Source organism: Musa acuminata, chromosome BXJ3-5, assembly GCF_036884655.1.
Source record: "Musa acuminata AAA Group cultivar baxijiao chromosome BXJ3-5, Cavendish_Baxijiao_AAA, whole genome shotgun sequence".
Lineage (NCBI taxonomy): Eukaryota > Viridiplantae > Streptophyta > Magnoliopsida > Zingiberales > Musaceae > Musa > Musa acuminata.
In genome coordinates, this window is record NC_088353.1 from 37,949,276 (window position 1) to 37,970,687 (window position 21,412).

A 21,412-nucleotide genomic window follows, 5' to 3' on the forward strand; every position below is an offset into this window, starting at 1 on the left:
CAAACTTCTAAACAGGGTGTTTGATGTAATGCTTATGTATGTCTGTGTCTTTTGGTATGTTCATACTTTGTACAGCATGTAGGAGGACGACCGAAGGCTTGATAGTCCCATTTTAGTTGGGTCGGTGGCCGCTTTAGGCTTATAAATAAATGTTGTGTCATGTGGACATGTGTGAGAGATTTTTGGTCCATAATGGATCATTTTACCCTTTGTTGTGCAACTGTTCAGAGCTTGTAAAGTCTGTTTGTAATTTGCATTGTCTATAAAGTATTTTTCGGAGATGTTTGCTTGTGGATCCCGAGTGAGGCATTTTCTCTATCCCGTTCTCTCTTTTATGGGACCTAAGGGATCATGGGAGGCTTCGGGGAGGCTGACCTTTGCGGACGGACACGCAAGGGTGCCGCACGACTTAGGCAAAACCAGCTAAGTCCGTGACAGTACGGTGTTGTGTTGGTCTACAACATTTGTTGGTGGTTCATATAGGGCCAAAATATGCCCTATCACTCCCCCCCCTCCCCTCCCCCCCCCTCTGAGGCGTGCCGACGGATCGTTGACGGTCCGGGAGGCATGCCTGGGTTTGAGGGATATGACAGCGCTGGGCTTTTTGTGGGAGGAACGAATTGATTTGTCGAGGGTAATTTAGGGGGGCGGTGCCCAGTGATCTGGGCAAGACTAACCCTATCGGTCGAACGATAGAGGTCTGTCGAGGTGAAACCGAAGCGTAGAAACCGGCGAGGCAAGGGTGGATTGACTCGTCGGGGGGCGTTTTAGAGGGGCGGTGCCCCATGCTTCAGGGAGGATTGACTCTACTGATCAAAGGGTAGGGGCTTGTCGAGGTGAAACCGACGTGTCATAGGTCGGATAATGGGTTTGGCACGGCCCGGAGTTACGGTTGTCGAGATGCGACTGGGGCGTGGCTAAGGCGTTGGATTGGCCGAGGTGTGCTGAGGCTGTGTCTTGGGCATTGGATTGGCCGAGATGCGCGGCTCGGGCGTTGGATGGCCAATGTGTGTGGCTCGGATGCTGCATTTGGCCGAGATGTGATTCGGGCATTGGATGAACGATGTGCATGGCTCATATGCTAGATTTGGTCGAGATGTGTGGCTCAGGCGTTGGATGGCCGATGTGCATGGCTCGGATGCTGGATTTGGCTGAGATGCGTGGCTCGGGCGTTGGATGGCCGATGTGCATGGCTCGGACGCTGGATTTGGCCGAGATGCGACTCGGGCGTTGGATGGCCGAGGTGCATGGCTCGGACGCTGGATATGGTCGAGATGTGACTCGGGCGTTGGATGGCCGAGGTGCATGGCTTGGACACTAGATTTGGCCAAGATGCGACTCAAGCATTGGATGGTTGAGGTGCGTGGCTTGGACGCTAGATTTGGCCGAGGTGCATGGCTTAGACGCTGGATTTGGCCGAGATGTGACTCGGGCATTGGATGGCCGTGGTGCATGGCTCAGACGCTGGATTTGTCCGAGGTGCATGGCTCAGACGCTGGATTTGGCCGAGATGCGACTTGGGTGTTGGATGGCCGAGGTGCGTGGCTTGGACGCTAGATTTGGACGAGATGAGACTCGGGCGTTGGATGGCCGAGGTGCATGGTTTGGATGCTAGATTTGGCCGAGGTGCGTGGCTCAAACGCTGGATTTGGCCGAGATGCGACTCGGGCGTTGGATGGCCGAGGTGCGTGGCTCAGACACTGGATTTTGCCGAGGTATGACTCAGGTGTTGGATGGTCGAGGTTCTTGGCTCGGACGCTGGGTTTGGCCGAGATGTGACTCGGGCATTGGATGGCCGATGTGCGTGGCTTGGATGCTAGATTTGGTCGAGATGAGTGACTCAGGCGTTGGATGGCCGATGTGCATGGCTCGAACGCTAGATTTGGCCAAGATGCGACTCGAGCGTTGGATGGTCGAGGTGTGTGGCTTGGACGCTAGATTTGGCCGAGGTGCATGGCTCAGATGCTGGATGGCTAAGATGCGACTCGGGCGTTGGATGGTTGATATGTGTGGCTCAGATGCTGGACTTGGCCGAGATGTGATTCGGGCATTGGATGGCCGATGTTCGTGGCTTGGATGCTGGATTTGGCCGAGATGCGTGGCTCGGGCGTTGGATGGCTGATGTGCATGGCTCAAATGCTGAATTTGGTCGAGATATGACTCTAGCGTTGGATGGTCGAAATGTGTGGCTCGGGCATTAGATTAGTTGCGAGGCATGGCTCCAGAATTGGATCGAGCTGAGATGTGACTCGGGCATTATACTGGCCGCGAGGCGTGGCTCGGGCATTGGATTAGGCCAAGATGTGACTTGGGCATCAGATCTAGACCTGTGGGCCGAGTGGTTTATACTCGTGCTCAGGTTTCGCTGCTGGCAGGTCGCCTATCGGGAGCAAACTGGATCGACCCGAGCAGAAAATGAACCTGGGGGCCGAGCGATTAAGCTCGGTTTCAGTTTCGGTGCCGGTGGGTCATAAACCGAGAGCGATTTAGCATGACTCGGATGGGAGCTAGATCCGGGGGCCGAGTGGGTATATTTGACTCTGAATTGGATTGGGGACTGAATAAGTTAAGTTCCGATTCGAGTCTGGGGGTCGAGTTTATGAGCTCAGTTTCGAATTGAGTCTGGGGACCAAGGTGTGAGCTCGGCTCCAAACTGAATCTGGGGACTGAGTTGTGAGCTCGACTCCGAATAGAATCTGGGGACCGAGTTGTGAGCCCGGCTCCGAATTGAATCTGAGGACCAAGTTGTGAGCTCGGGTTCGAATAGAGTTTGGGGACCGAGGTGTGAGCTCGGCTCCGAATTGAATCTGGGGACCGAGTTGTGAGCTCGACTCCAAATTGAATCTGGGGACCGAGTTGTGAGCTCGGCTCCGAATTGAGTGCTGACGGGTCGCTCGTCGGGAGCAATTTGGAGCGACCCGGGCAAGAATCGAGCTTGGGGCATTGACGGGTCGCTAGTTGGGAGCGATCTGGAGAGGCTTGGGCAAGAGCTAGGCCGACGAGCCATAGGTCGGGAACCAATCTGGAGAGGCTCGGGCAAGAGCTGGGCCGACAACCCGTAGGTCGGGAACCGATCTGGAGATGCTCGGGCAAGAGCTGGCCCGACGAGCTGTAGGTCGGGAACTGATCTGGAGAGGCTCGAGCAAGAGCTGGGCCGGTGAGCCGTAGGTAGGGAACCAATCTGGAGAGGCTCGGGCGAGGGCTGGGCCAGCGAGTCGTAGGTCGGGAACCGATCTGGAGAGCCTATGGACCTCTTGTCGTGAGTGGCTTTTTGGCGTGAGATTTTGGATGATGAGGCATCTTTTGATGGGTCCCCTGGGACATGGAGTTACTTCTCAGGGTTCCTCAAGATAGCGCCCGAGGTGACCCTTTCGAATGAAGTCCTCGCTTTGATTATGGAAGTCATTGATAAGACCCTAAAGTCTTATCATAAAAAAGAAGAAGAGAAAGGGGATGATCACTTCGAGGGGATCGGCCTCCTTGATCACTTCGAGGGGATCGGCCTCCTTGATCGCTTCGAGGGGATCGGCCTCCTAGGGTTTGTCAAAAGACAGAATAATATTTTTCATAGATGATCGAAAAGAAGCAGTTACATCTCTATTTATATAGTTCCGACTTTAGCTAAACTAAACAGATTTAATAAATACGCAGAAAATAAAAGGAAAGCATAGGAAAAATAAAAGGATCATAACAATCCCGCCTCCTTCAATTCAGCCTTGTCCTCAAGGCTGAGCAGCATCAAATTATGGAAACTTCTCCTTTAGCATGTTGTAGGACTCCCAAGTGGCATCTTCCTTTGGTAAGTTGGCCCATTGCACCAGCACTTCAGTTATAGGATGTTTGCGGTACATTACAACTCGTCGATCAAGTATGACTTGTGGTTGAGTTTGAACTTCCCCAGTAGTAGAAGTGTCTGGCAAGTGGCACTGCACTATTGCATCTTCACCCAATTTCCTTTTAAGGCATGCAACATGAAAGACTGGATGTAGTTTAGAGCTAGCAGGCAAATCCAAGCGGTAGGCCACTGGTCCAATGCATTCTAATACCTCATAAGATCCAAAAAACCGAGGAGATAGCTTCATGGAAGATCAGACCTTTATGGAAGTTTGCTTGTAGGGTTGAAGACAAAGGAAAACCCAATCACCTACAGTGAATTCTCGTTCACTTCGGTGTTTATCAGCTTGTTGTGGAAGGCGTGAGAGGGCATCTGCTATTAAATTCTCACTCCCCTTTTTATAAATGATCTCATAATCGAATCCCAGTAGCTTTGAGATCCATTTCTGTTGCTCTGGAGAAGAAATCTTTTGCTCTAGAAAATATTTGAGGCCTTTGTGATCGGTGCGTATTTGAAACCGTTGACCAATTAGGTAAGGTCTCCACTTTGACTGCATGTATTATGGCTAGCATCTCCTTGTCATAAATAGATAAACTCAAATGGGAAGGGAAAAAAGCCTTACTAGCATAAGCGATAGGCCGACCTTCCTGCATTAATACAACCCCTATTCCAGCTCCAAAAGCATCAGATTCAATCACAAACATCTTGTTAAAATCGGGTAAAGCCAGCACGGGTGTAGTAGACATTACAGTTTTCAAGAATTGAAATGCCTGAGTTGCCTCTTCTGACCATCTGAATGTATTTTTCTTTAGAAGTGACATCAAGGGGGCACTAATTTTGCCATAATTCTTCACAAACTTTCGATAATAGCCAGTTAGTCCCAAGAACCCCCTTAAAGCTTTGATTGACTTTGGAATTGGATAGTCTGTCATCACTTGGATTTTTGAAAGATCAACTGCGACACCCTTTTGAGATATGATATGGCCGAGGTACTCAACCTCAGGTTGCCCAAAACTGTACTTGGATTTCTTGACAAAAAGACCATACTCACGAAGAATATTAAAGACAGTTCGTAAATGTAATAAATGACTTTCTAGGGAATGACTATATATTAAAATATCATAAAAGAAAACCAAAACAAACTTACGAAGATGAGCCCGAAATATATCATTCATTAAACTCTGGAAAGTAGAGGGTGCATTAGTTAACCCAAAAGGCATTACTAGAAACTCATAATGGCCATTATGTGTCCTGAAGGCAGTTTTCTGAACATCCCTTTCATGTACTCTGATTTGATGATAGCCTGATCGTAGGTCCAATTTAGTGAAGACCTGTGCTCCTCCAAATTCATCCAATAGTTCATCCACTACTGGAATAGGATATTTATCTTTCACTGTAATGATGTTAAGTGCTCGATAGTCGACACACATCTGCCATGAGCCGTCCTTCTTTCTGACTGGTAAGACTGGGGAAGAATATAGGCTAACACTAGCTCGTATAACTCTTGTTTTGAGCATCTCTATGACAATCCTCTCCATCTCTACCTTTTGGAAATGTGGATATCTATACGGTCGGACATTGGTTGGTGCCTTCTCGGGTAATAGTGGGATCCGATGATCATGACATCTAAGAGGTGGAAGTCCGTGTGGCTCTGCAAATATATCCGCAAACTCTGTTAGCAATGATTCAATATTTCCAGTCGGAATGTTCACTGTCATGTCCTTTTCAATGTTATGCAATTGCACCAAAAATCTGGTGTGTGTCTTCCGAAGGACCCGCTCCATCCGATGGCTGGTGATAGTTGTAACCTTACCTCCACGTCTTCCTTTGAGTGTCACCTGTCTTCCATTAATAAAGAACTTCATAATCAGTTTAGAAAAATTCCAAGGGACATCACCTAGGGTTGATTGTCATTCAATTCCGAGCACCACTTCATAGTCTTCCAAGGGTAATAAAAAGAAATCCACAAATAATTCTTGACCTTGCAAAATTAGTTTTATCTTTGAGCACTTGCTGTCACAGGTTAAAATCCGTCCATCGGCGACCTTGACTTCAAATTTGTCACAACATTTGTTGTGATAAGCTAATCGGGCTACAATTTTCCTATCCATAAAATTATTAGTGCTACCTGTATCAATCAAAACAATGACAGACTGGTGTTTCAGAGTTCCCCCAATTTTCATAGTTTGTGGATTAGAGTAGCCAGCCAATGCATGCATTGTATGTGTGACGGCTTCAACATCATCATTAGTTTCCACTTCTTCATGATCGGAATCTGATACTTCTATTTCTGATTCCTCCTCGATCGGTTCAATCATCAAAAGTCTTCCTTGTTTGCATCGATGCTCCTTACTCCACTTTTCATCGCAATGCCAGCACAAACCCTTCACTAACCTTTCTTTGAGTTCTTCTTGGGTTAGTTTGCTAGTGTTATAGTTTCGACTAGGAGTAGATGAGGTAGGTTGCCTGCTAATCACCTGTTTATTGGCACCTCTGTTTCGACGACATTCCACACTGATTTTTTCTTCATGTAGGCGTGCAAATGAAATCGCAGCCATCATAGTACGAGGTTGACGAGCCTTAACCTCACACCGGATCTCGGGAATAAGCCCTTCAATAAATGTACCCAGAAGTTGTCGTTCTGACCAATCTCTAGCTTGGTTGGACAATCTTTCAAATCTACTCTGATATTCCAACACTGTAGAAGTCTGACGAATTTTCGCGAGTTGGTCATCAACATTCTCATATTCGGATGGGCCAAAGCGAACAAGAAGTCCTCTTTTAAACTGCTCCCACGAAGGAATTCCATGGCAAGTTTCGTACCAATCATACCACTGGATTGCATCTCCATCGAGCTGGATTGAGACCACTTCTACCTTGGATTCTTCTAGAGTTCTGTGAAAACGAAAAAAATTTTCCGCCCTAGAGGTCCAACTGGTCGGATCCCCATCTTCCCATCGTGGAAATTCTACCCTGATACGTGGGTAGTGTGTGTCACCATCCTGGGGCCATTTTCCTGTATCTCTCGATTTATTCAGCATAGATCTTGAGTTTCCATCTTGTTGAAACCCGCTAAAGTGCTCCAACAAGCTCTTTTTGAAATCATGAAGAGTTTCTTGTAGCCGGTTTTCAATTCTGGTTTCTAACGCTTCCATTTGTGCCTTCACTGAGTTATCGGTTGTCATTGTGTACGATTGCAAGTCGGTAATCCCCAGTTCTTATTTCTGATATCTAGTCAAGGGCATCTGTACAGTAGCTGGGCAGTAGCAGCGACGGTGGCGACGGCCGGCAGCAGCAAGGGAATCCACGCGACTGTGGCGCGGCTGAAATAAGGGCAGCTCAAGTGTGCTCTGTTTAGGTTAGATGCAGAGCAATGTGGCGCGGCTGAAACAAGGGCAGAGCAAGTGTGCTCTGTTTCGGTTAGATGCAGAGCAAGGTGGAGCGGCGACAGCTGGGAGGCCAGCGGCGGTCGTCGCACGGTGGCCCACAGCGGTGATGGGTCGGCTGGGCGGCAACGGCACTCGAGGGAAGGAGGAGTGCTGGAGGAGGCGCGGCTGGTGGAGTCGCGGCTGGAAACAAGGGCAGCAGCGGTGAGTTGCCCTGTTTCGGTCGCCGTGAAGAGGGGGGCAACCGGAGGCTGCGGCTGCGACCCGGGGGGGGCACGGTGGCAGAGAAATTAGGGCAGCGCCGCCGAGAGTCTCAACGACGAAGGGGTGGTCCGTTAGCAGGGAGACGGCGCTGGGGATCCTTCTCGCTCGAGCGAGACGGGAAAGCGAGGAGAGGTCGCCGGCTGGGGGGCAGCGGCGGCGTTGGTCGATCGGCTGGGAAGCAGCGCCGACGGTGGAAAGGAGGCAGCACGGGAGGGCGCGGCCTGCCGGAGAGCAGGGGCGGCGGTGGGCTGGCTGCGGCTTCTTCTTCTTCTCTCTCTCTCCTTTCTCTCTTCCTTTCCATTTTTTTTTTTTTTTTTTTCTAGTTACGTTGCAGCGGAAACGCCAAGGATCGTCGCTCTGATACCAAATGATAAGACCCTAAAGTCTTATCCTAAAAAAGAAGAAGAGAAAGGGGATGATCACTTCGAGGGGATCGGCCTCCTTGATCGCTTCGAGGGGATCGGCCTCCTTGATTGGCCTCCTAGGGTTTGTTAAAAGACAAAATAATATTTTTCATAGATGATTTAAAAGAAGCAGTTACATCTCTATTTATAGAGTTCCGACTTTAACTAAACTAAACAGATTTAATAAATACGCAGAAAATAAAAGGAAAGCACAGGAAAAATAAAAGGATCATAACAGTCATGGTAATCTTCCGTGTCGTGGTCGTAGTCCCAGTGGAACATGTTCAGACGGAGAGGCGGAGGCCTCGGGAGCAGTGGCTCTTGTCAATCGGGCCTCTGGCGGGGTTGCACCGGGGCTGCTGAAGTTGTTCCCTAGGATTGTCCCACCCTTGGCCTCTAGCTATTCATGCGCTTTTCCACCACCAAAGCTTTGGCGATGATGTACTGGTCGGCGCGCTAGAGCATCTCGAGGATGGCTACTAGCGGCCTCTTGATCATTGACCAGAAGAACCTTGAAAGCTTCACGCCCATCAAAAATGCCTCCATGATAAGAGAGGAGTGAGCATCCGGGAATCCCTGGATCTTAGTGGCAAAGCATGCCACGAACTAAGAGAGCGACTCGTCTTCGTGCTGGGATAGCGCAAGCAAGGTGGCCATGGAAGGCCTAGGTCGCGCACTGGCGAGGAAGTTCTGCTCACACTCCCCGGTGAGTTGGTCGAAGGATGAGACCGAGTGTTGGCCTAGCCAGCTGAACCATGCTCATGCCGGTCCCCTTAGAGTGGTCGGAAATGCCTAGCACATCAATGCATCGGAGGTGCCAAAGAGGGCCAACTGAGCCTGGAATGCAAAGATGTGCTCCGTGGGATCGGAGCCGCCATCGTATGTCTCCAATGTCAGCAGCCTGAAGTTGAGAGGTACCAGCTTGTCCTGTACTTTCTGAGTGAAAGGGGACCCACCCGAGCTTCCTTCGCTGGACTCATCCCACGATTTTTCAAACTCATGCTGGAACGCATCCAAACGTTAGTTGACCTGGGACAATTGGGCCCTAAGCGAGTCGTCCGTTGAGTCGGATGATACGGTATCATGCTCGAAGTGGGGTAGTGTGACTCGGCAGGGTACGAGTATGCTCTGCTCGGGCAGACCTCTTGGGTCCGTCGTTTGGTCTCGGGCTTCTCCCGTCCTGACCTACTCCCTGCTCGGCCTCTACCGGGTCGGGTCAATCGAGGGAGCTGCTAGCTGCATGAAAGGGGAATAAGCGGGACGAGCATCTCCATCATCCCTACCATCGCTTGTACTTGCTTGGTCAGGCTGAGGAACGCCTCGAGCGACACGATCGAGGGTCCCGTGGTAAGTCTAGGAATGGGCGCCAGTAGCGATCTAGTGTCAAGACCGGGATCCCCTCATCTCGAAGGATGGGGAGGGGCTAATCTCCAGGCCTGACAGAAGGGTGATCGACCGATAGTTCTCCCTCGGGGAGAGCTCCCACGGGATGCTCCTACAACATGGCCCTCCTTCTAGTGTCAAAATGTTAGTGAACAAATGTGTCGTGGCTGATGAGCCAGCACGACCTGGTCCACGGGTCAATGTTGGGAGTCTTCTACCGGCCGAGCTGGATGCCGAGGTCGACCGGGCCCTCACAACGGGGTGTTGTTCAGTGTTCCTTGGTGTGCTAATTCGGGCGCTATGTATACCGTGCTGCGTCTCTCCTTCTCCGGGATGGTTGGCAGCTCGTCTTCGTGAGATGGCCATATTTTCCTACAAAAATGGCCCTCGTCAGGATCACCCGACGAGGCCCCTCTGACGAACAAGTCTGTGGAGTGATCAATTGATCTTTCTCCCCTCCCCCTTTTCCTGGATCAGGTTAGGGGTATTTATACCTGCATTCAGGAATTGGTTGGGCCCTGGTTTGGCATGGCCGTTGACTCTGGGGCGGAATAACCTCTCTGATGAGGTGGCATCTTCGGGGGTACTTGAGCGATGTCAGACGACACTGCCCTAACAACAGACGACACCGCTCCCAGCCCTTGGGGTGGTTAGGCCGCATAGTCGCACCGTTGGAGTTTGATGTGTCATACACCCCGCGGTTATGAAGGCGTACGATATTGTGTCGGTTTGCAACGTTTGTCGGTGATTCACATAGGGTCAAAATACGTCCTATCACCACCCAAATTAGAGGTCGTGGTTTTAAGCGGACCAAAGATATAAAGTAAAAGCTGAATTATTCTGAATCTTTTGAACATAAAAAACTAAAAATTCTCGAGACTAAGCATTTTCATGAATGATGTGAGATATGTTCCTTAAATACAAAACATTTTTCTTTGACAGGATTTGTGACACATCCAATCTATACAAGTATACAAAAGAAAATGAAATACCAAACTGTACTGCTGCACATATACTGTCTGCACATCCTCTTCTTCTTCCCTCAGCCAAAACAATTTCTTCTCTTACAGCTCGATTAATTCATCATTCCTGAAAACCATTTAGCATGCCGATTGTAATCGTTTCGAACGGCTGACGAATGCAAGCTTGGGTTTGAGCAGATATCTCCTGCGCGACGAAACGCATGGAAGGACGCGACGATGGATTGCTGCTAATGCACGCCAGTGCCACCTTCACGATGAAGACGACCTCCTCTGCTAACTGGCCGGCCGGAGCAGGCAATCGTTGGTCCAGCGTTTCCTTCAGCAACAATTCTTTTCCTTCCGGCAACGAAGGCAGAGAGGAAATGAGTTCCCGTGGGTGCTTCCCCATCAGGACTTCCAGTGCTACAACCCCAAAGCTGTAGACATCGCATTTCTCTGTCACCCTCATTGTGTAAGCGAGCTCTGCAAAACAAGTTCATCAGGTTGAATCATATAATGTCCAGGTGAATGCAGTATGAGAATGGAAGAGGTGTTGTTACCTGGAGCCATGTAGCCGTAGGATCCAGCAACAGTGGTCCAATTGGAAGAATCAGGGTTCAACAACTTCGCTGTTCCGAAATCGGACAAACGAGGCTCGAAATCCGACTCCAGCAAGATGTTGTTCACCGAGACATCACGATGCACGATCGGCAGGGAGCAATCGTGGTGCAGATAGGCCAAGGCATGAACCAACCCGTGTACAACCTTCACTCTCATCGCCCAGTCCAGTTTCGTCCCCCCTTCCTCCCCATGCAGCACCTCCCCCAAGCTACCCCTGCTGACGTACTCGTACACCAAGTACATGTATCCGCTCTTCGAGCAGAACCCGTGCAGCTTCACGATGTTTCGGTGTCTGACCTCTGTGAGAGCTGCGATCTCGTTGTCGAAGCTCTTCTGATACATGTTCACCATCTCTTCAGAATGCGCAACGTGAAAACGCTTCACAGCAACTACCTGCCCTGTCGGCAGCTCCGCCTTGTAGACGCTTCCGAATCGTCCTCTTCCAATGCAGCAAGCTTCGTCAAAGTTGCCCGTCGCATTCGCAATGTCCATGAAAGTGAACTTGCATTCTCTTTCCCATATCGATGACTCGGAACTTTCCCTGGCTGCTTTCTCCATCTCAAGCTTCTCTCGAGGGTCATCCCTGCATAATAGCATGATCGTTATGACTGTGGCCGCCAACACCAACACCCCCACAACTGGAACAACGATCGCGATGACGAGTCGTTTGTGATGCTTGTGAGAAACTTCAACGGAGGTAGAGAAACAAGAAAGTAAGCCTTTCACATCTCCGCATAGCCCCAGATTACCCACATAGGCTTCGAAAGACGCATTCCGGAAAGCACCTCCTTCTGGAATCGGACCTGTGAAATTGTTGTAGGAGAAGTCCACAGATTCCAGGCTGACCATTTCTGATAAAGAATCTGGGATTTCACCTGAAAGATTGTTATGGGAGATGTTGAGCTTTTGCAGCCTCGTCAGCTTCCCAAGATTTGATGGTATCGTCCCAGAGAGAGAATTGCTACTCAAGTCTAACAGAATTTGGAGAGAATTCAAGTTTCCTATCTGATATGGTATCTCCCCTCTCAACTTATTCATGCTCAGATCCAACAACAACAGGTCGTTCAGATTAGCGAGCTCCGCAGTGACTCGGCCAGTGAGTTCATTTCCTGATAGATCAAGATGTGTTAGTGGATCAAGCTCTCCTAGCTCTGAAGGAATCGAACCTGTTAACATGTTGCTGCTCAAGTTGAGCTTAAATAAGAACTCCAATTTCCCGATTTCAGGTGGGATGCCTCCTGCCACATAGTTTGACGCCAAGCTCAGATCTTGTAGTTTGGTCATGTTTCCCAATGCTGCGGGAATGTCACCGGAGATGCTATTGCCGTCTACGTGCAAGTAAGTGAGGTTTTTGCACTCTGCCCAGTCCGGCAAGAGCGTGCCAGTCAACTGGTTTCCAGTGAGGTCTAAGTAAACAAGGTCGGGGTGTACTCCGAAAGCTTCTTCTAAGTTCCCACTGAAGTGGTTCCAGTCCAATCGGACTCGAAGCAGACTCGAGCAATTCCGCAAACAAGACGGCAAATAGCCGGAGAAATTGTTGCTATTCACCAGGAGGTGGTGAAGGGCGAAGCCGGTGCACAATCCTCGAGGCAGTTCACCGGAGAAGGAATTGTTCGAGAACCTGACGTTCTGCAACAGGCCATTCTGTCCGAGGTCTCGGGGGATGCTACCAGCGAGGTTGTTGGTGAAGACGGATAGAGAAGCAAGGTTTGGAAGCTCAGCGATGGTACCTGGCAGCTCCCCCTCTAAATTGTTGGTGTTGAGGTCAATGCTAGCCAGTGCCGTCATGTTTCCGATCTCCTCCGGGATCGAGCCGGTGAGATTGTTGTAGAAGAGATTCAAGACAGATAAGTTCGTGAGGTTGCCGATTGTCGAAGGGATTGTACCCGTCAGCGAGTTCTCTGACAGATCCAACTGGAACAAGTTCACCAAATTCCCAATCTCCACCGGAATTGGACCGGAAAGATTGTTGGTGTAGAGGAAGAGTAATGTCAGATTCTTCGCTAGTCCAATCTCCGAGGGAATCCGCCCAGTGATGGAGTTGTTCTGCACCTGAAAGGAAATAAGCTGAGGCCAACTACCGAAGAAGTCCGACGGGATCTTGCCGGAAAGCGAGTTGGAGGAGATCCCGAACTCCCTCATTTTGGTGAGCTTCACAAAGGAACCTGGAAATTCTCCCTCGAGCCGATTGGTAGACAGTTCTATGTAGTTCAGATTGGTACAGTTGCCGAGTTCAGGAGGGATGGTGGAGTTCAGTCCTGCCAATTTGATGTCGAGGCGTTCCAGCTTCTGGAGCTGACCTAGCGAAGGTGGAATCGGTCCACCCAATGAATTGTTGTAAAGCTCAAGAACTCGAAGGCTGGAAATGGATCCTAGAGTCGCCGGCACCCCTCCGACGAGGTTGTTTCCTCCCAGGCGAAGGTCTCGAAGCCGCGGTAGCTTAGTAAGAGAGGCTGGAATTACTCCTTCAAAGGAATTGAATGAAAGATTCAGGTACTCGAGGCTTACTAAGTTGATAGCCAATGACTCTGGGATTGGACCTGTGAATCTGTTCTCTGAGAGGTCAAGGTATGTTAAGTTGGTGCATTTCAGTATGAACGGAGGGAACTCTTCTGTCAGGCTGTTGAGGAACAGATCGAGGTATGTCAAAGAAGGCATGCCGGTGAAATTGGAGTAGTCCGGTGTTTCCAAGTAATTGGATCCGAGGTCGAGGAGCTGCACCTTCTGCAGACCGCTAAGCTGGTAGGGTATCCCTCCGCCCAAGCTGTTGTTGTCGAGACGGAGCTCGAGGAGCTCCGACAGCTGCCCAATCTCCCGCGGAATGGATCCGCTGAAGTTGTTACTGCTGAGGTCTAATGAGGTGAGTTTGGACAGAGCAGAGATGTTGGAAGGGACGGCGCCGGCGAGGTTATTGTAGCTGAGATCGAGAGTTGTGAGGTTGGGCAAAGAGGAGAAATCCAAGTTACCGAGAGTGCCGACGAGGTTGGAATACGGTAAACTCAGCTGCACGACGACGCTGCCGCCGGAGTCGCAGCGAACGCCGAACCACTCGCATGGGGTGGTGGAGTTGGCGAGGGACCATGAGGCAAGAGAGTCAGGCTGGAGCAGGCTGGATTTCCACGCTAGAAGAGCTTGCGTTTCTGTTTCTGCTGCGGTGTTCGAAGGCGAGAAGGAGAAGAGGAGGAAGAGAAGGTTGAGGAGGGGAGTTGGGGCATGGATCAGCTTCATGGCTGACTGAAGAAAATGGAGGTTGCTGTAGCCACACGGTGGCGGAGGAAGATATAAGGCTGAGGGGAGGAAGAGGACGAGGGTGTGAAATCATTTGCTTTCTGATTTGAATAAACTTCCATGACCAATTTTTCCAACTGTGGAATTAGTGAAGGTCTTTGGACTCTCTTTAACGGAGAGGGCGACAGTTAATAGTGGATGTGGCGGCTTTTTGCTGGATTATTCACATCCTATCTAATTGAACACATCCTGTGAAGATCACAAATATATATATATATATATATATATATATATATATATATATATATATATATATATATATATATATTTTTTTTTTTTTTCTCGACAGATCCATTGTACTGGGTTTCTATTAATACAGGATTTAAAGAGAACTAATATACACCACTTTACCTCTAAATGTAGAGATTATTTTCACATAAATTCAATATGATGAAAAATCTAATCTGAAAAATCTGAAAAATGTAGAGAATTCTTTGTCCATCATATAATCTAATTAAAAAATTAAAAAAAATACTTACCAAGTAGATTCTTTTGAGTCTAACTTTATGAAACATTACTAGAATTTATTGGATAGGCAGTTGAACTAAAGCCTTAACAGACTAAATTATGGCAAGAAGGGTTAGCTTTTGGAAAACTCATGATATTTTAGCTAACACTTTGTGACACATAAACACTAAAAATTAAGATTTAATTATTTTATAAATATGTTATGTATCTTTAAATTGAAGATTTTCTATAAAATATGAAAGAGGATACTCTATAGGATTTTTGGAGAGGATGAATATATATATATATATATATATATATATATATATATATATATATATATATATATATATATATTCTTTAAGTTTATATGAGATAATATACAAAAGGATTATATTTAATTAGAGATTATTCAAGAATCTTATAATTAATCTCGCATGAATATATTAATATCATAAGTGTATGAGGTAACAAATATGCTTTTGTGGTTATGGATGATTATACTAGATATACTCGATCATGACACATAAAAATTATTATTTTAAATATTTTACTAAATTTTATAAATAAGTTCAAAATAAAAAAGATTTTATGATTTTTTATATTCGTAGTGATTATAGTGATGAATTTAAAAATCATACTTCAAAAGAATTTTATGATTTGAATGGGTATGATCATAATAATAAATATAGCATATCCAACATATTTTTGGGCTGAAGTTATTAATACGACATGTCGTAAACAAGATTTTTATAAGACCTCATTTATCTAAAATTCCTTATGAATTGTGAAATAATAAAAAACCCAACATCTTATATTTCAAAGTTTTTGGTTATAAATATTTTATTTTAAATGATAAAATTGCCTTAGAAAAATTTAATGCAAAATTAGATGAAGACTTTTTTTTGTTGATATTCTTCTATCTCTAAAGCTTATAAGTTTTTGTTTAATCTCACATTTTGATGATGAAATCAATTGATAATGTTATAATCTAATCAGCGTTTTGAGTGGCGCAGGACTAGCTTCGATCAAGAAGAGGCAAATTGATTGAAGCAGGAGGAATCAGATGTTGGGCTAGAGTTGAACATGTCATAAGATTAGACGTCATGTCACGATTCCCTTTGGGTGAGACACCTAAGCATTCACAGAATCTTGGCTCTCGTGGAAAGGGCCTTTGATAATCGGGTTGGAGGATCGATCGACTTATCGGTAGAAGGCTTCGTGCTGTAAATTCGGGCATCGGACCGAATGATCTGACATTGTACAAAGGAGATCGAAAGTTGCAGGTGTCAACATGACGATTGGGTAATACGCCGAAGGATCGGACGAAGCGCTGGAAGAACCAATGACATGCCGAACAATAGATGATTCGTACTTTGTAATAATTTGTATAGATCGAGTTAATTTAGGTCGTAATTAGGTTGGTTTAGAATATAATTAAGTTAATCTAATTAGGGGCCAATTAGTCCTAAAGTGGGGCTGTTTTGGGCCAAGAGAAATGCTCGTTCAGTGACCCAAAAGTTGGGTCAGGAGGTGGTACCGTCGGTAGCTCAGTCTCCGAGACACAGTCTCCGAGACTATGCCAGGCGGTGGTACCACAAGACTGGGTGGTGGTACTTGTTGGGAAATCATGGGGGCAACATCACATGCGCAGCTGAAGAACAAGAAAACAAAATCCCCGATTCCCAAAAAGATGTTCGTCGTCGTGCGAAGATTGGTGCGCAAAAATCCGCGAAACATGAAACTGCGTATAGAGTAGATTGTGTTACCTAGGGAGATCGTATATCCCTGTTTCCTTGCAGATCCTTAGGAGAGGGTAAAGGAGGTCAAGGGTCCTCCTCTCTAGCGGTGATCCACACAGCAGGGTTGCGACGACGCTCCTCAAAAACTCCAGGCCTGATCTGAGGTGGAGAGGAAGAGGAGAATAGGAAAGGCAAGCAAAAACTCTAGCCTATGAGGCTCTGAATCCCTCCTATTTATAGAGGTCCCCTGTCAAATCCTAATGGGTCCTTCTTTAGTGGGTATTGGATATGCATCCAATAAGACAAGGGCTCCGTCGGATATCTCATATCCGAACCTCTACTCATCGCAATACCTACCATATGTGTGTGACCCTCTAGGCCCAATATCGAGCTGGCCGTGAGTCATACCCGTCAGAACTCCTTCTAACTCAGTGAATTATTATCTCTGTAATAATTCACTTGACTCATCGACTACGGAAGTACTAGGCCACTACGCCGTAGTCCCCAAACGATACAGGGGAATCCAATCCATTGGACCTGTTTGTCCTCAGTTATCGTGTACCTATAATCCCTCATCCATCTAATATCCCAGAGACCGTATATCGAGCATGGTGTTGTCAGACCCATACGGTTTCTACTCGAGTCTCGCTCTAATCGGATTCTCCCGGAGAACTCTTTCTCTCTCAACCCGAATGACCCTGGCCAGGGATTTGTCTGAGCAAGAACACATGTGATATTCCTCTCATGACGCTGAGAGTGGATGATCCTCTATCGACACTCAATAGCCCTTGTAAGGTCGACTACCACTCCCAATGACTAGCTGTACTAGATCTGGGACAGCCAAACCTATAAGTCTGGTATCAAAGAGTGGAGTACTCATACAGGACATCCTTGGTGTCTCAAGTTTAAGGACCAGATACACCACTAGGACTACGGAATCGCTGTCTGACAATAAGGCATCATCAACCATCCAGCATTCCGTAAGCGGATCAATCAATGAACTCATTCTCCAATGAGCACCTGTACTGTATCCCTAGTGTCCCTACACGAGCAGCTATGAGACCAGCTGCATCCATCATATGGACGGGTATACAGCACACCAGTCTATCCGGTTATCACGATGTCCCTCTCGAGTAACCTATGACCGGGATTATTTAGGATATGTGTTTAAAGGTGAATTGATCTTATTATCATGATCTCATCACGATCCGATTCCCATTGCACAAATCTAAGGACATCACAATATATGTATGCATTTATGCAATAGTTATAAAGTGATATACGCCAAAATATAATAAGCAAAAAGATTCTGTATCAAGTCACACGTGCCATCACTCACGTGATTGGCTTGCTGGGCACCTATGACTAGCAGTACCGCATAGACATAGTCTCCCAGATTGTGTCAGGTAGTGGTACCGTTCAGTGTCAGTGTTGCTGGTGGTGGTACCGCTAATATCCGAAAAACCCGGGATGAAACTTTTTTTTGCTCTAATTTTGAAGTCATTTGAGGTCTATAAATACCTCAACTATTCCTATATGGAGATGCAAGAATTGAGTACGAAATTGAGTTGAAAGGAGGAAAAAAATACTTGAGAAAAATTATGTAATCTCTCTTAGGATTTAGAGTCCCTTCTTCCTAGTATTTAGAAAGTTCTTCTAAAGGGAGAATGAGACCTAATTGCTATAAAACTAGTGAAAAGGAGAAAGAGTGTAAAAGGGTAGTTGATTTTCGCCCATTGAAGGAAGATCGATAGTAGAAACCAGTAGTCTCGAGTGAAGAGGAATCGGGAGTGAATGTAGGTCACGATGACGAAACCACTATAAAACTCGATTTGCATTTACTTTAAGCTTTTTACTTTCATTGCAAACTACTTTACTCACATATTCACTATGCTTACGAATGCTTTCAAGTTAAAATCTTTTCGGGTATCGATTTTAATCGTACGAAAATTTTCAAACCGACGTAATTTTTATCGCTGCACTAATTCACCCCCCCTCTTAGTGCCGACTCGATCCTAACAATTTGTATCAGGGCCAGTTTTTCTCATTTGGTTTAACACCTAAGAGAAATGACTTTTATCGAATTTCAAGAGGGTCACTCTATCATTCGTCCTCCTATGTTCAATGGGACGGACTACACTTACTGAAAAACTTGGATGAGAGTATTCTTGCTTTTTTTGAACTTTAATTTATGGGATATTGTCGAATATGGATTTCAAAAGTCTTCTCTTCCAATGAATGAATATAATCATTTGGAGAAGAAGATTTTCTCTTTGAACGCCAAAGCTATGAATGCTTTGTTTTGTTCTTTGGATAAAAATGAATTCAATCGAGTTTGTATTTGTGAAACAGCTTATGAGATTTGACACACTCTTGAAATCACAGACGAAGATATGAATAGAGTTAACAAGTATAAAGTCAATCTTTTGATGCATGATTTTGATTTTGAATTATTTCGAATGAAGCCGAGCAAAACTATTGTTGATATGTACACCCATTTTACGAATGTCGTTAATAGTTTAAAAGCTCTTGGTAAATATTTTTCAAATTTTGAACTTGTTAACAAGATATTAAGTTCCCTTCCAAAGAGTTGAGATCCGAAAGTAACTGCAATACAAGAGGCAAAGAACTTAAATAGTTTTCCATTGGAAGAACTTATTGGTTCATTGATGACATGAAATGGCTTGCAAGGCATATGATGAATATGATGAACTTGAGAACAACCTTCCAAAGAATAGTAAGGACTTGACACTTATAACAAAAGAAGACCACTTGAGTGAAAGCTAAGTGATGATGATATAGAACTCCTCACAAGTAAATTTATAAAATTTATAAAACTTGAGACTAAGAATAAAAATGAACTTAAAAAAAAATAAGTTGCCAAAGAAGAAGAAAGTATTCAAGGTGGCTTGGGACAAATCGAGCTCATCCGAAGACGAGAAGCAAACCAACGAAGACAAGGTGGTGAACTACGCCTTAATGGCTTTCAACGACGAGGTAACCAAAATCCCCTTAGTTTATTATGAAATTATTTGATACATTTCATAAGTTAATTTTAAATTAGTATATAAAATATAAATAAATAAATAAATAAAAGGGCATCATGCTTTTCTTCTAGTGTTTTTGAAAAATTAAAAAATTGATTATGATAATTACATTTCTTTATGATAAAGGAACAAAATATTAGATTTAAATCTTAATGCTGGTACACCAAATAAGATTAATCCAATGTATGTTTTTAAGAAGCAATAATGTGTATCTTAATGATTTCATATTATTTTTTGATTTTGATTGAAGATGCTTTATATTCAATGAAATCCTGCTTGATGATTTAATGATGTATGATGATTTGAAGTAATAATGATTTTTTTTATATTATACTATTGATCTTTGTCATGGTGAATTTTGCTTTTAAATGATGATACATATTTTTGATTTGGCATAAAAGACAAAGGCATTTTGAAAATTTCTCTATCTCTATCTTATCGGTGTTTCAATAAGAATTTGATAAATCTATTTATGTCATTTAGAATCCCTTGAAAGTGATTTTGATGATTTGATAAATTGAATGAGTTGAAAATAATGATGAATGTTTTAAAAATAAATGTTTGTTTCATGCTTGATGGTTCTATATTTTAAAATTATACATGATGAATTGAAGTAATGATAGTTTAAAAATTATTTACACAAATGCATGATTCGACAATCTTTTTATCACATGAATCATGATTCCTTCACTTGATGACTCGATATTTCTTATGCATGAACCAAGTTCTCCTCTCTTCTTGTCGTTTACTAAAAAGGAGATTTTTTTATGAATCATGATTTTTCTTGTGAATTATAACTTGAAAATTTTTAACATATGAATCATGATTTCTCTTGATTTCTTAGAATTATAACATAATATTTTTTTATAAATCAAGATCATTTACTATTATTCTTCTTTTGGCTATTTGAGTCATTAAAAAAGAATCATAATTTTTCTCTTGATTTTTTTATATTCACAATTTGAAATTTGGTTCATAACTCCCTTGTATTCATGAAGTGTATATCTCATCATCTAATTAATATTTTTTTATATTCTTTTTGTGATGCTATAAAATTATGCATGAAATACTCATGATATTATATTGATACATACAAATGAGAAGTTATGATCATATGGTAGGATGTAATGTAATTTGATATTTTAATATAATCATGATTTGAAATATTTATGATTTAGAATGATGCATGCAATACTTAATTTTTTGATGAAATGATGTGAAGGTCAACAATTATCATTTTATGAAATGATACCTTATTTCAATTTGGAAATTAATGTAAAGGGAAAAGAATTACAACATTGTATTCTTCCCTTCTTTTTGACAATGACAAATGGGGAGAAAGTATTGCTAGCTTATACATTGTAAGGAGAAAAACTTGCTATGAAGCAAAATTGCTAACTTGTACTTCTCAAAAGAGAAGAAAGAACTTGCTATCTTGAACATCACTAAGAATTGCTAGCTTACAATATCAAGAGAAACAAAAGTATTATCTTGCACATCTCAAAAGATGTAAAAAAATTACTAACTTTCATATAAAAAACTTGCTAGCTTACATGATGATATATGCAATGATGTTTCAAAAACTTGAAATTATGCGATGATATATGATATTTCAAAAACTTGAAATTATGCAATGATTTGAAATTATGTCTCAAAAATTGCTAGTTACAGTTCTCCTTTTTGTTGATGACAAAGGGGGAGAAGATCCGATGATGATGTATAATCATGCATCGGATGATATACTTGGATATTTTGATTATGCATGATTTTATGTTACATGCAATGATATGATTAATTGGTTCTTTCAATATTCATGATTCATGCAATGGTGAAATACTTATAATTCTATGAATTTAAAATTTCTATCAATAAGACATATTGATAGGGGGAGTTAAGGTTAACTTCGTCATCAATTGGTTGTCATCACTAAAAAGTGAGAGATTGTTGAATCTCGGATTTTGATAATGACACCAATTGATAATATTATGATCTAATCTATGTTTTGAGTGACGCAGGACTAGTTTCGATCAAGG

At 44.4% G+C, this 21,412-nt stretch overlaps 1 protein-coding gene across 1 annotated transcript; it reads right to left on the reverse strand.

Moving 5' to 3' along the window:
• Positions 1 to 10,142: 10,142 nt before the first annotated feature.
• On the reverse strand, positions 10,143 to 14,211 carry LOC135638101 (MDIS1-interacting receptor like kinase 2-like). Its single transcript, XM_065151056.1, has 2 exons — positions 10,795 to 14,211; positions 10,143 to 10,717 (listed from the first exon to the last, which is right to left on the reverse strand). The coding sequence occupies exons 1-2, from the start codon at positions 14,081 to 14,083 to the stop codon at positions 10,356 to 10,358; spliced, it is 3,651 nt and encodes a 1,216-aa protein (XP_065007128.1). The 5' UTR covers positions 14,084 to 14,211; the 3' UTR covers positions 10,143 to 10,355.
• Between the last annotated feature and the right edge of the window lie 7,201 nt (positions 14,212 to 21,412).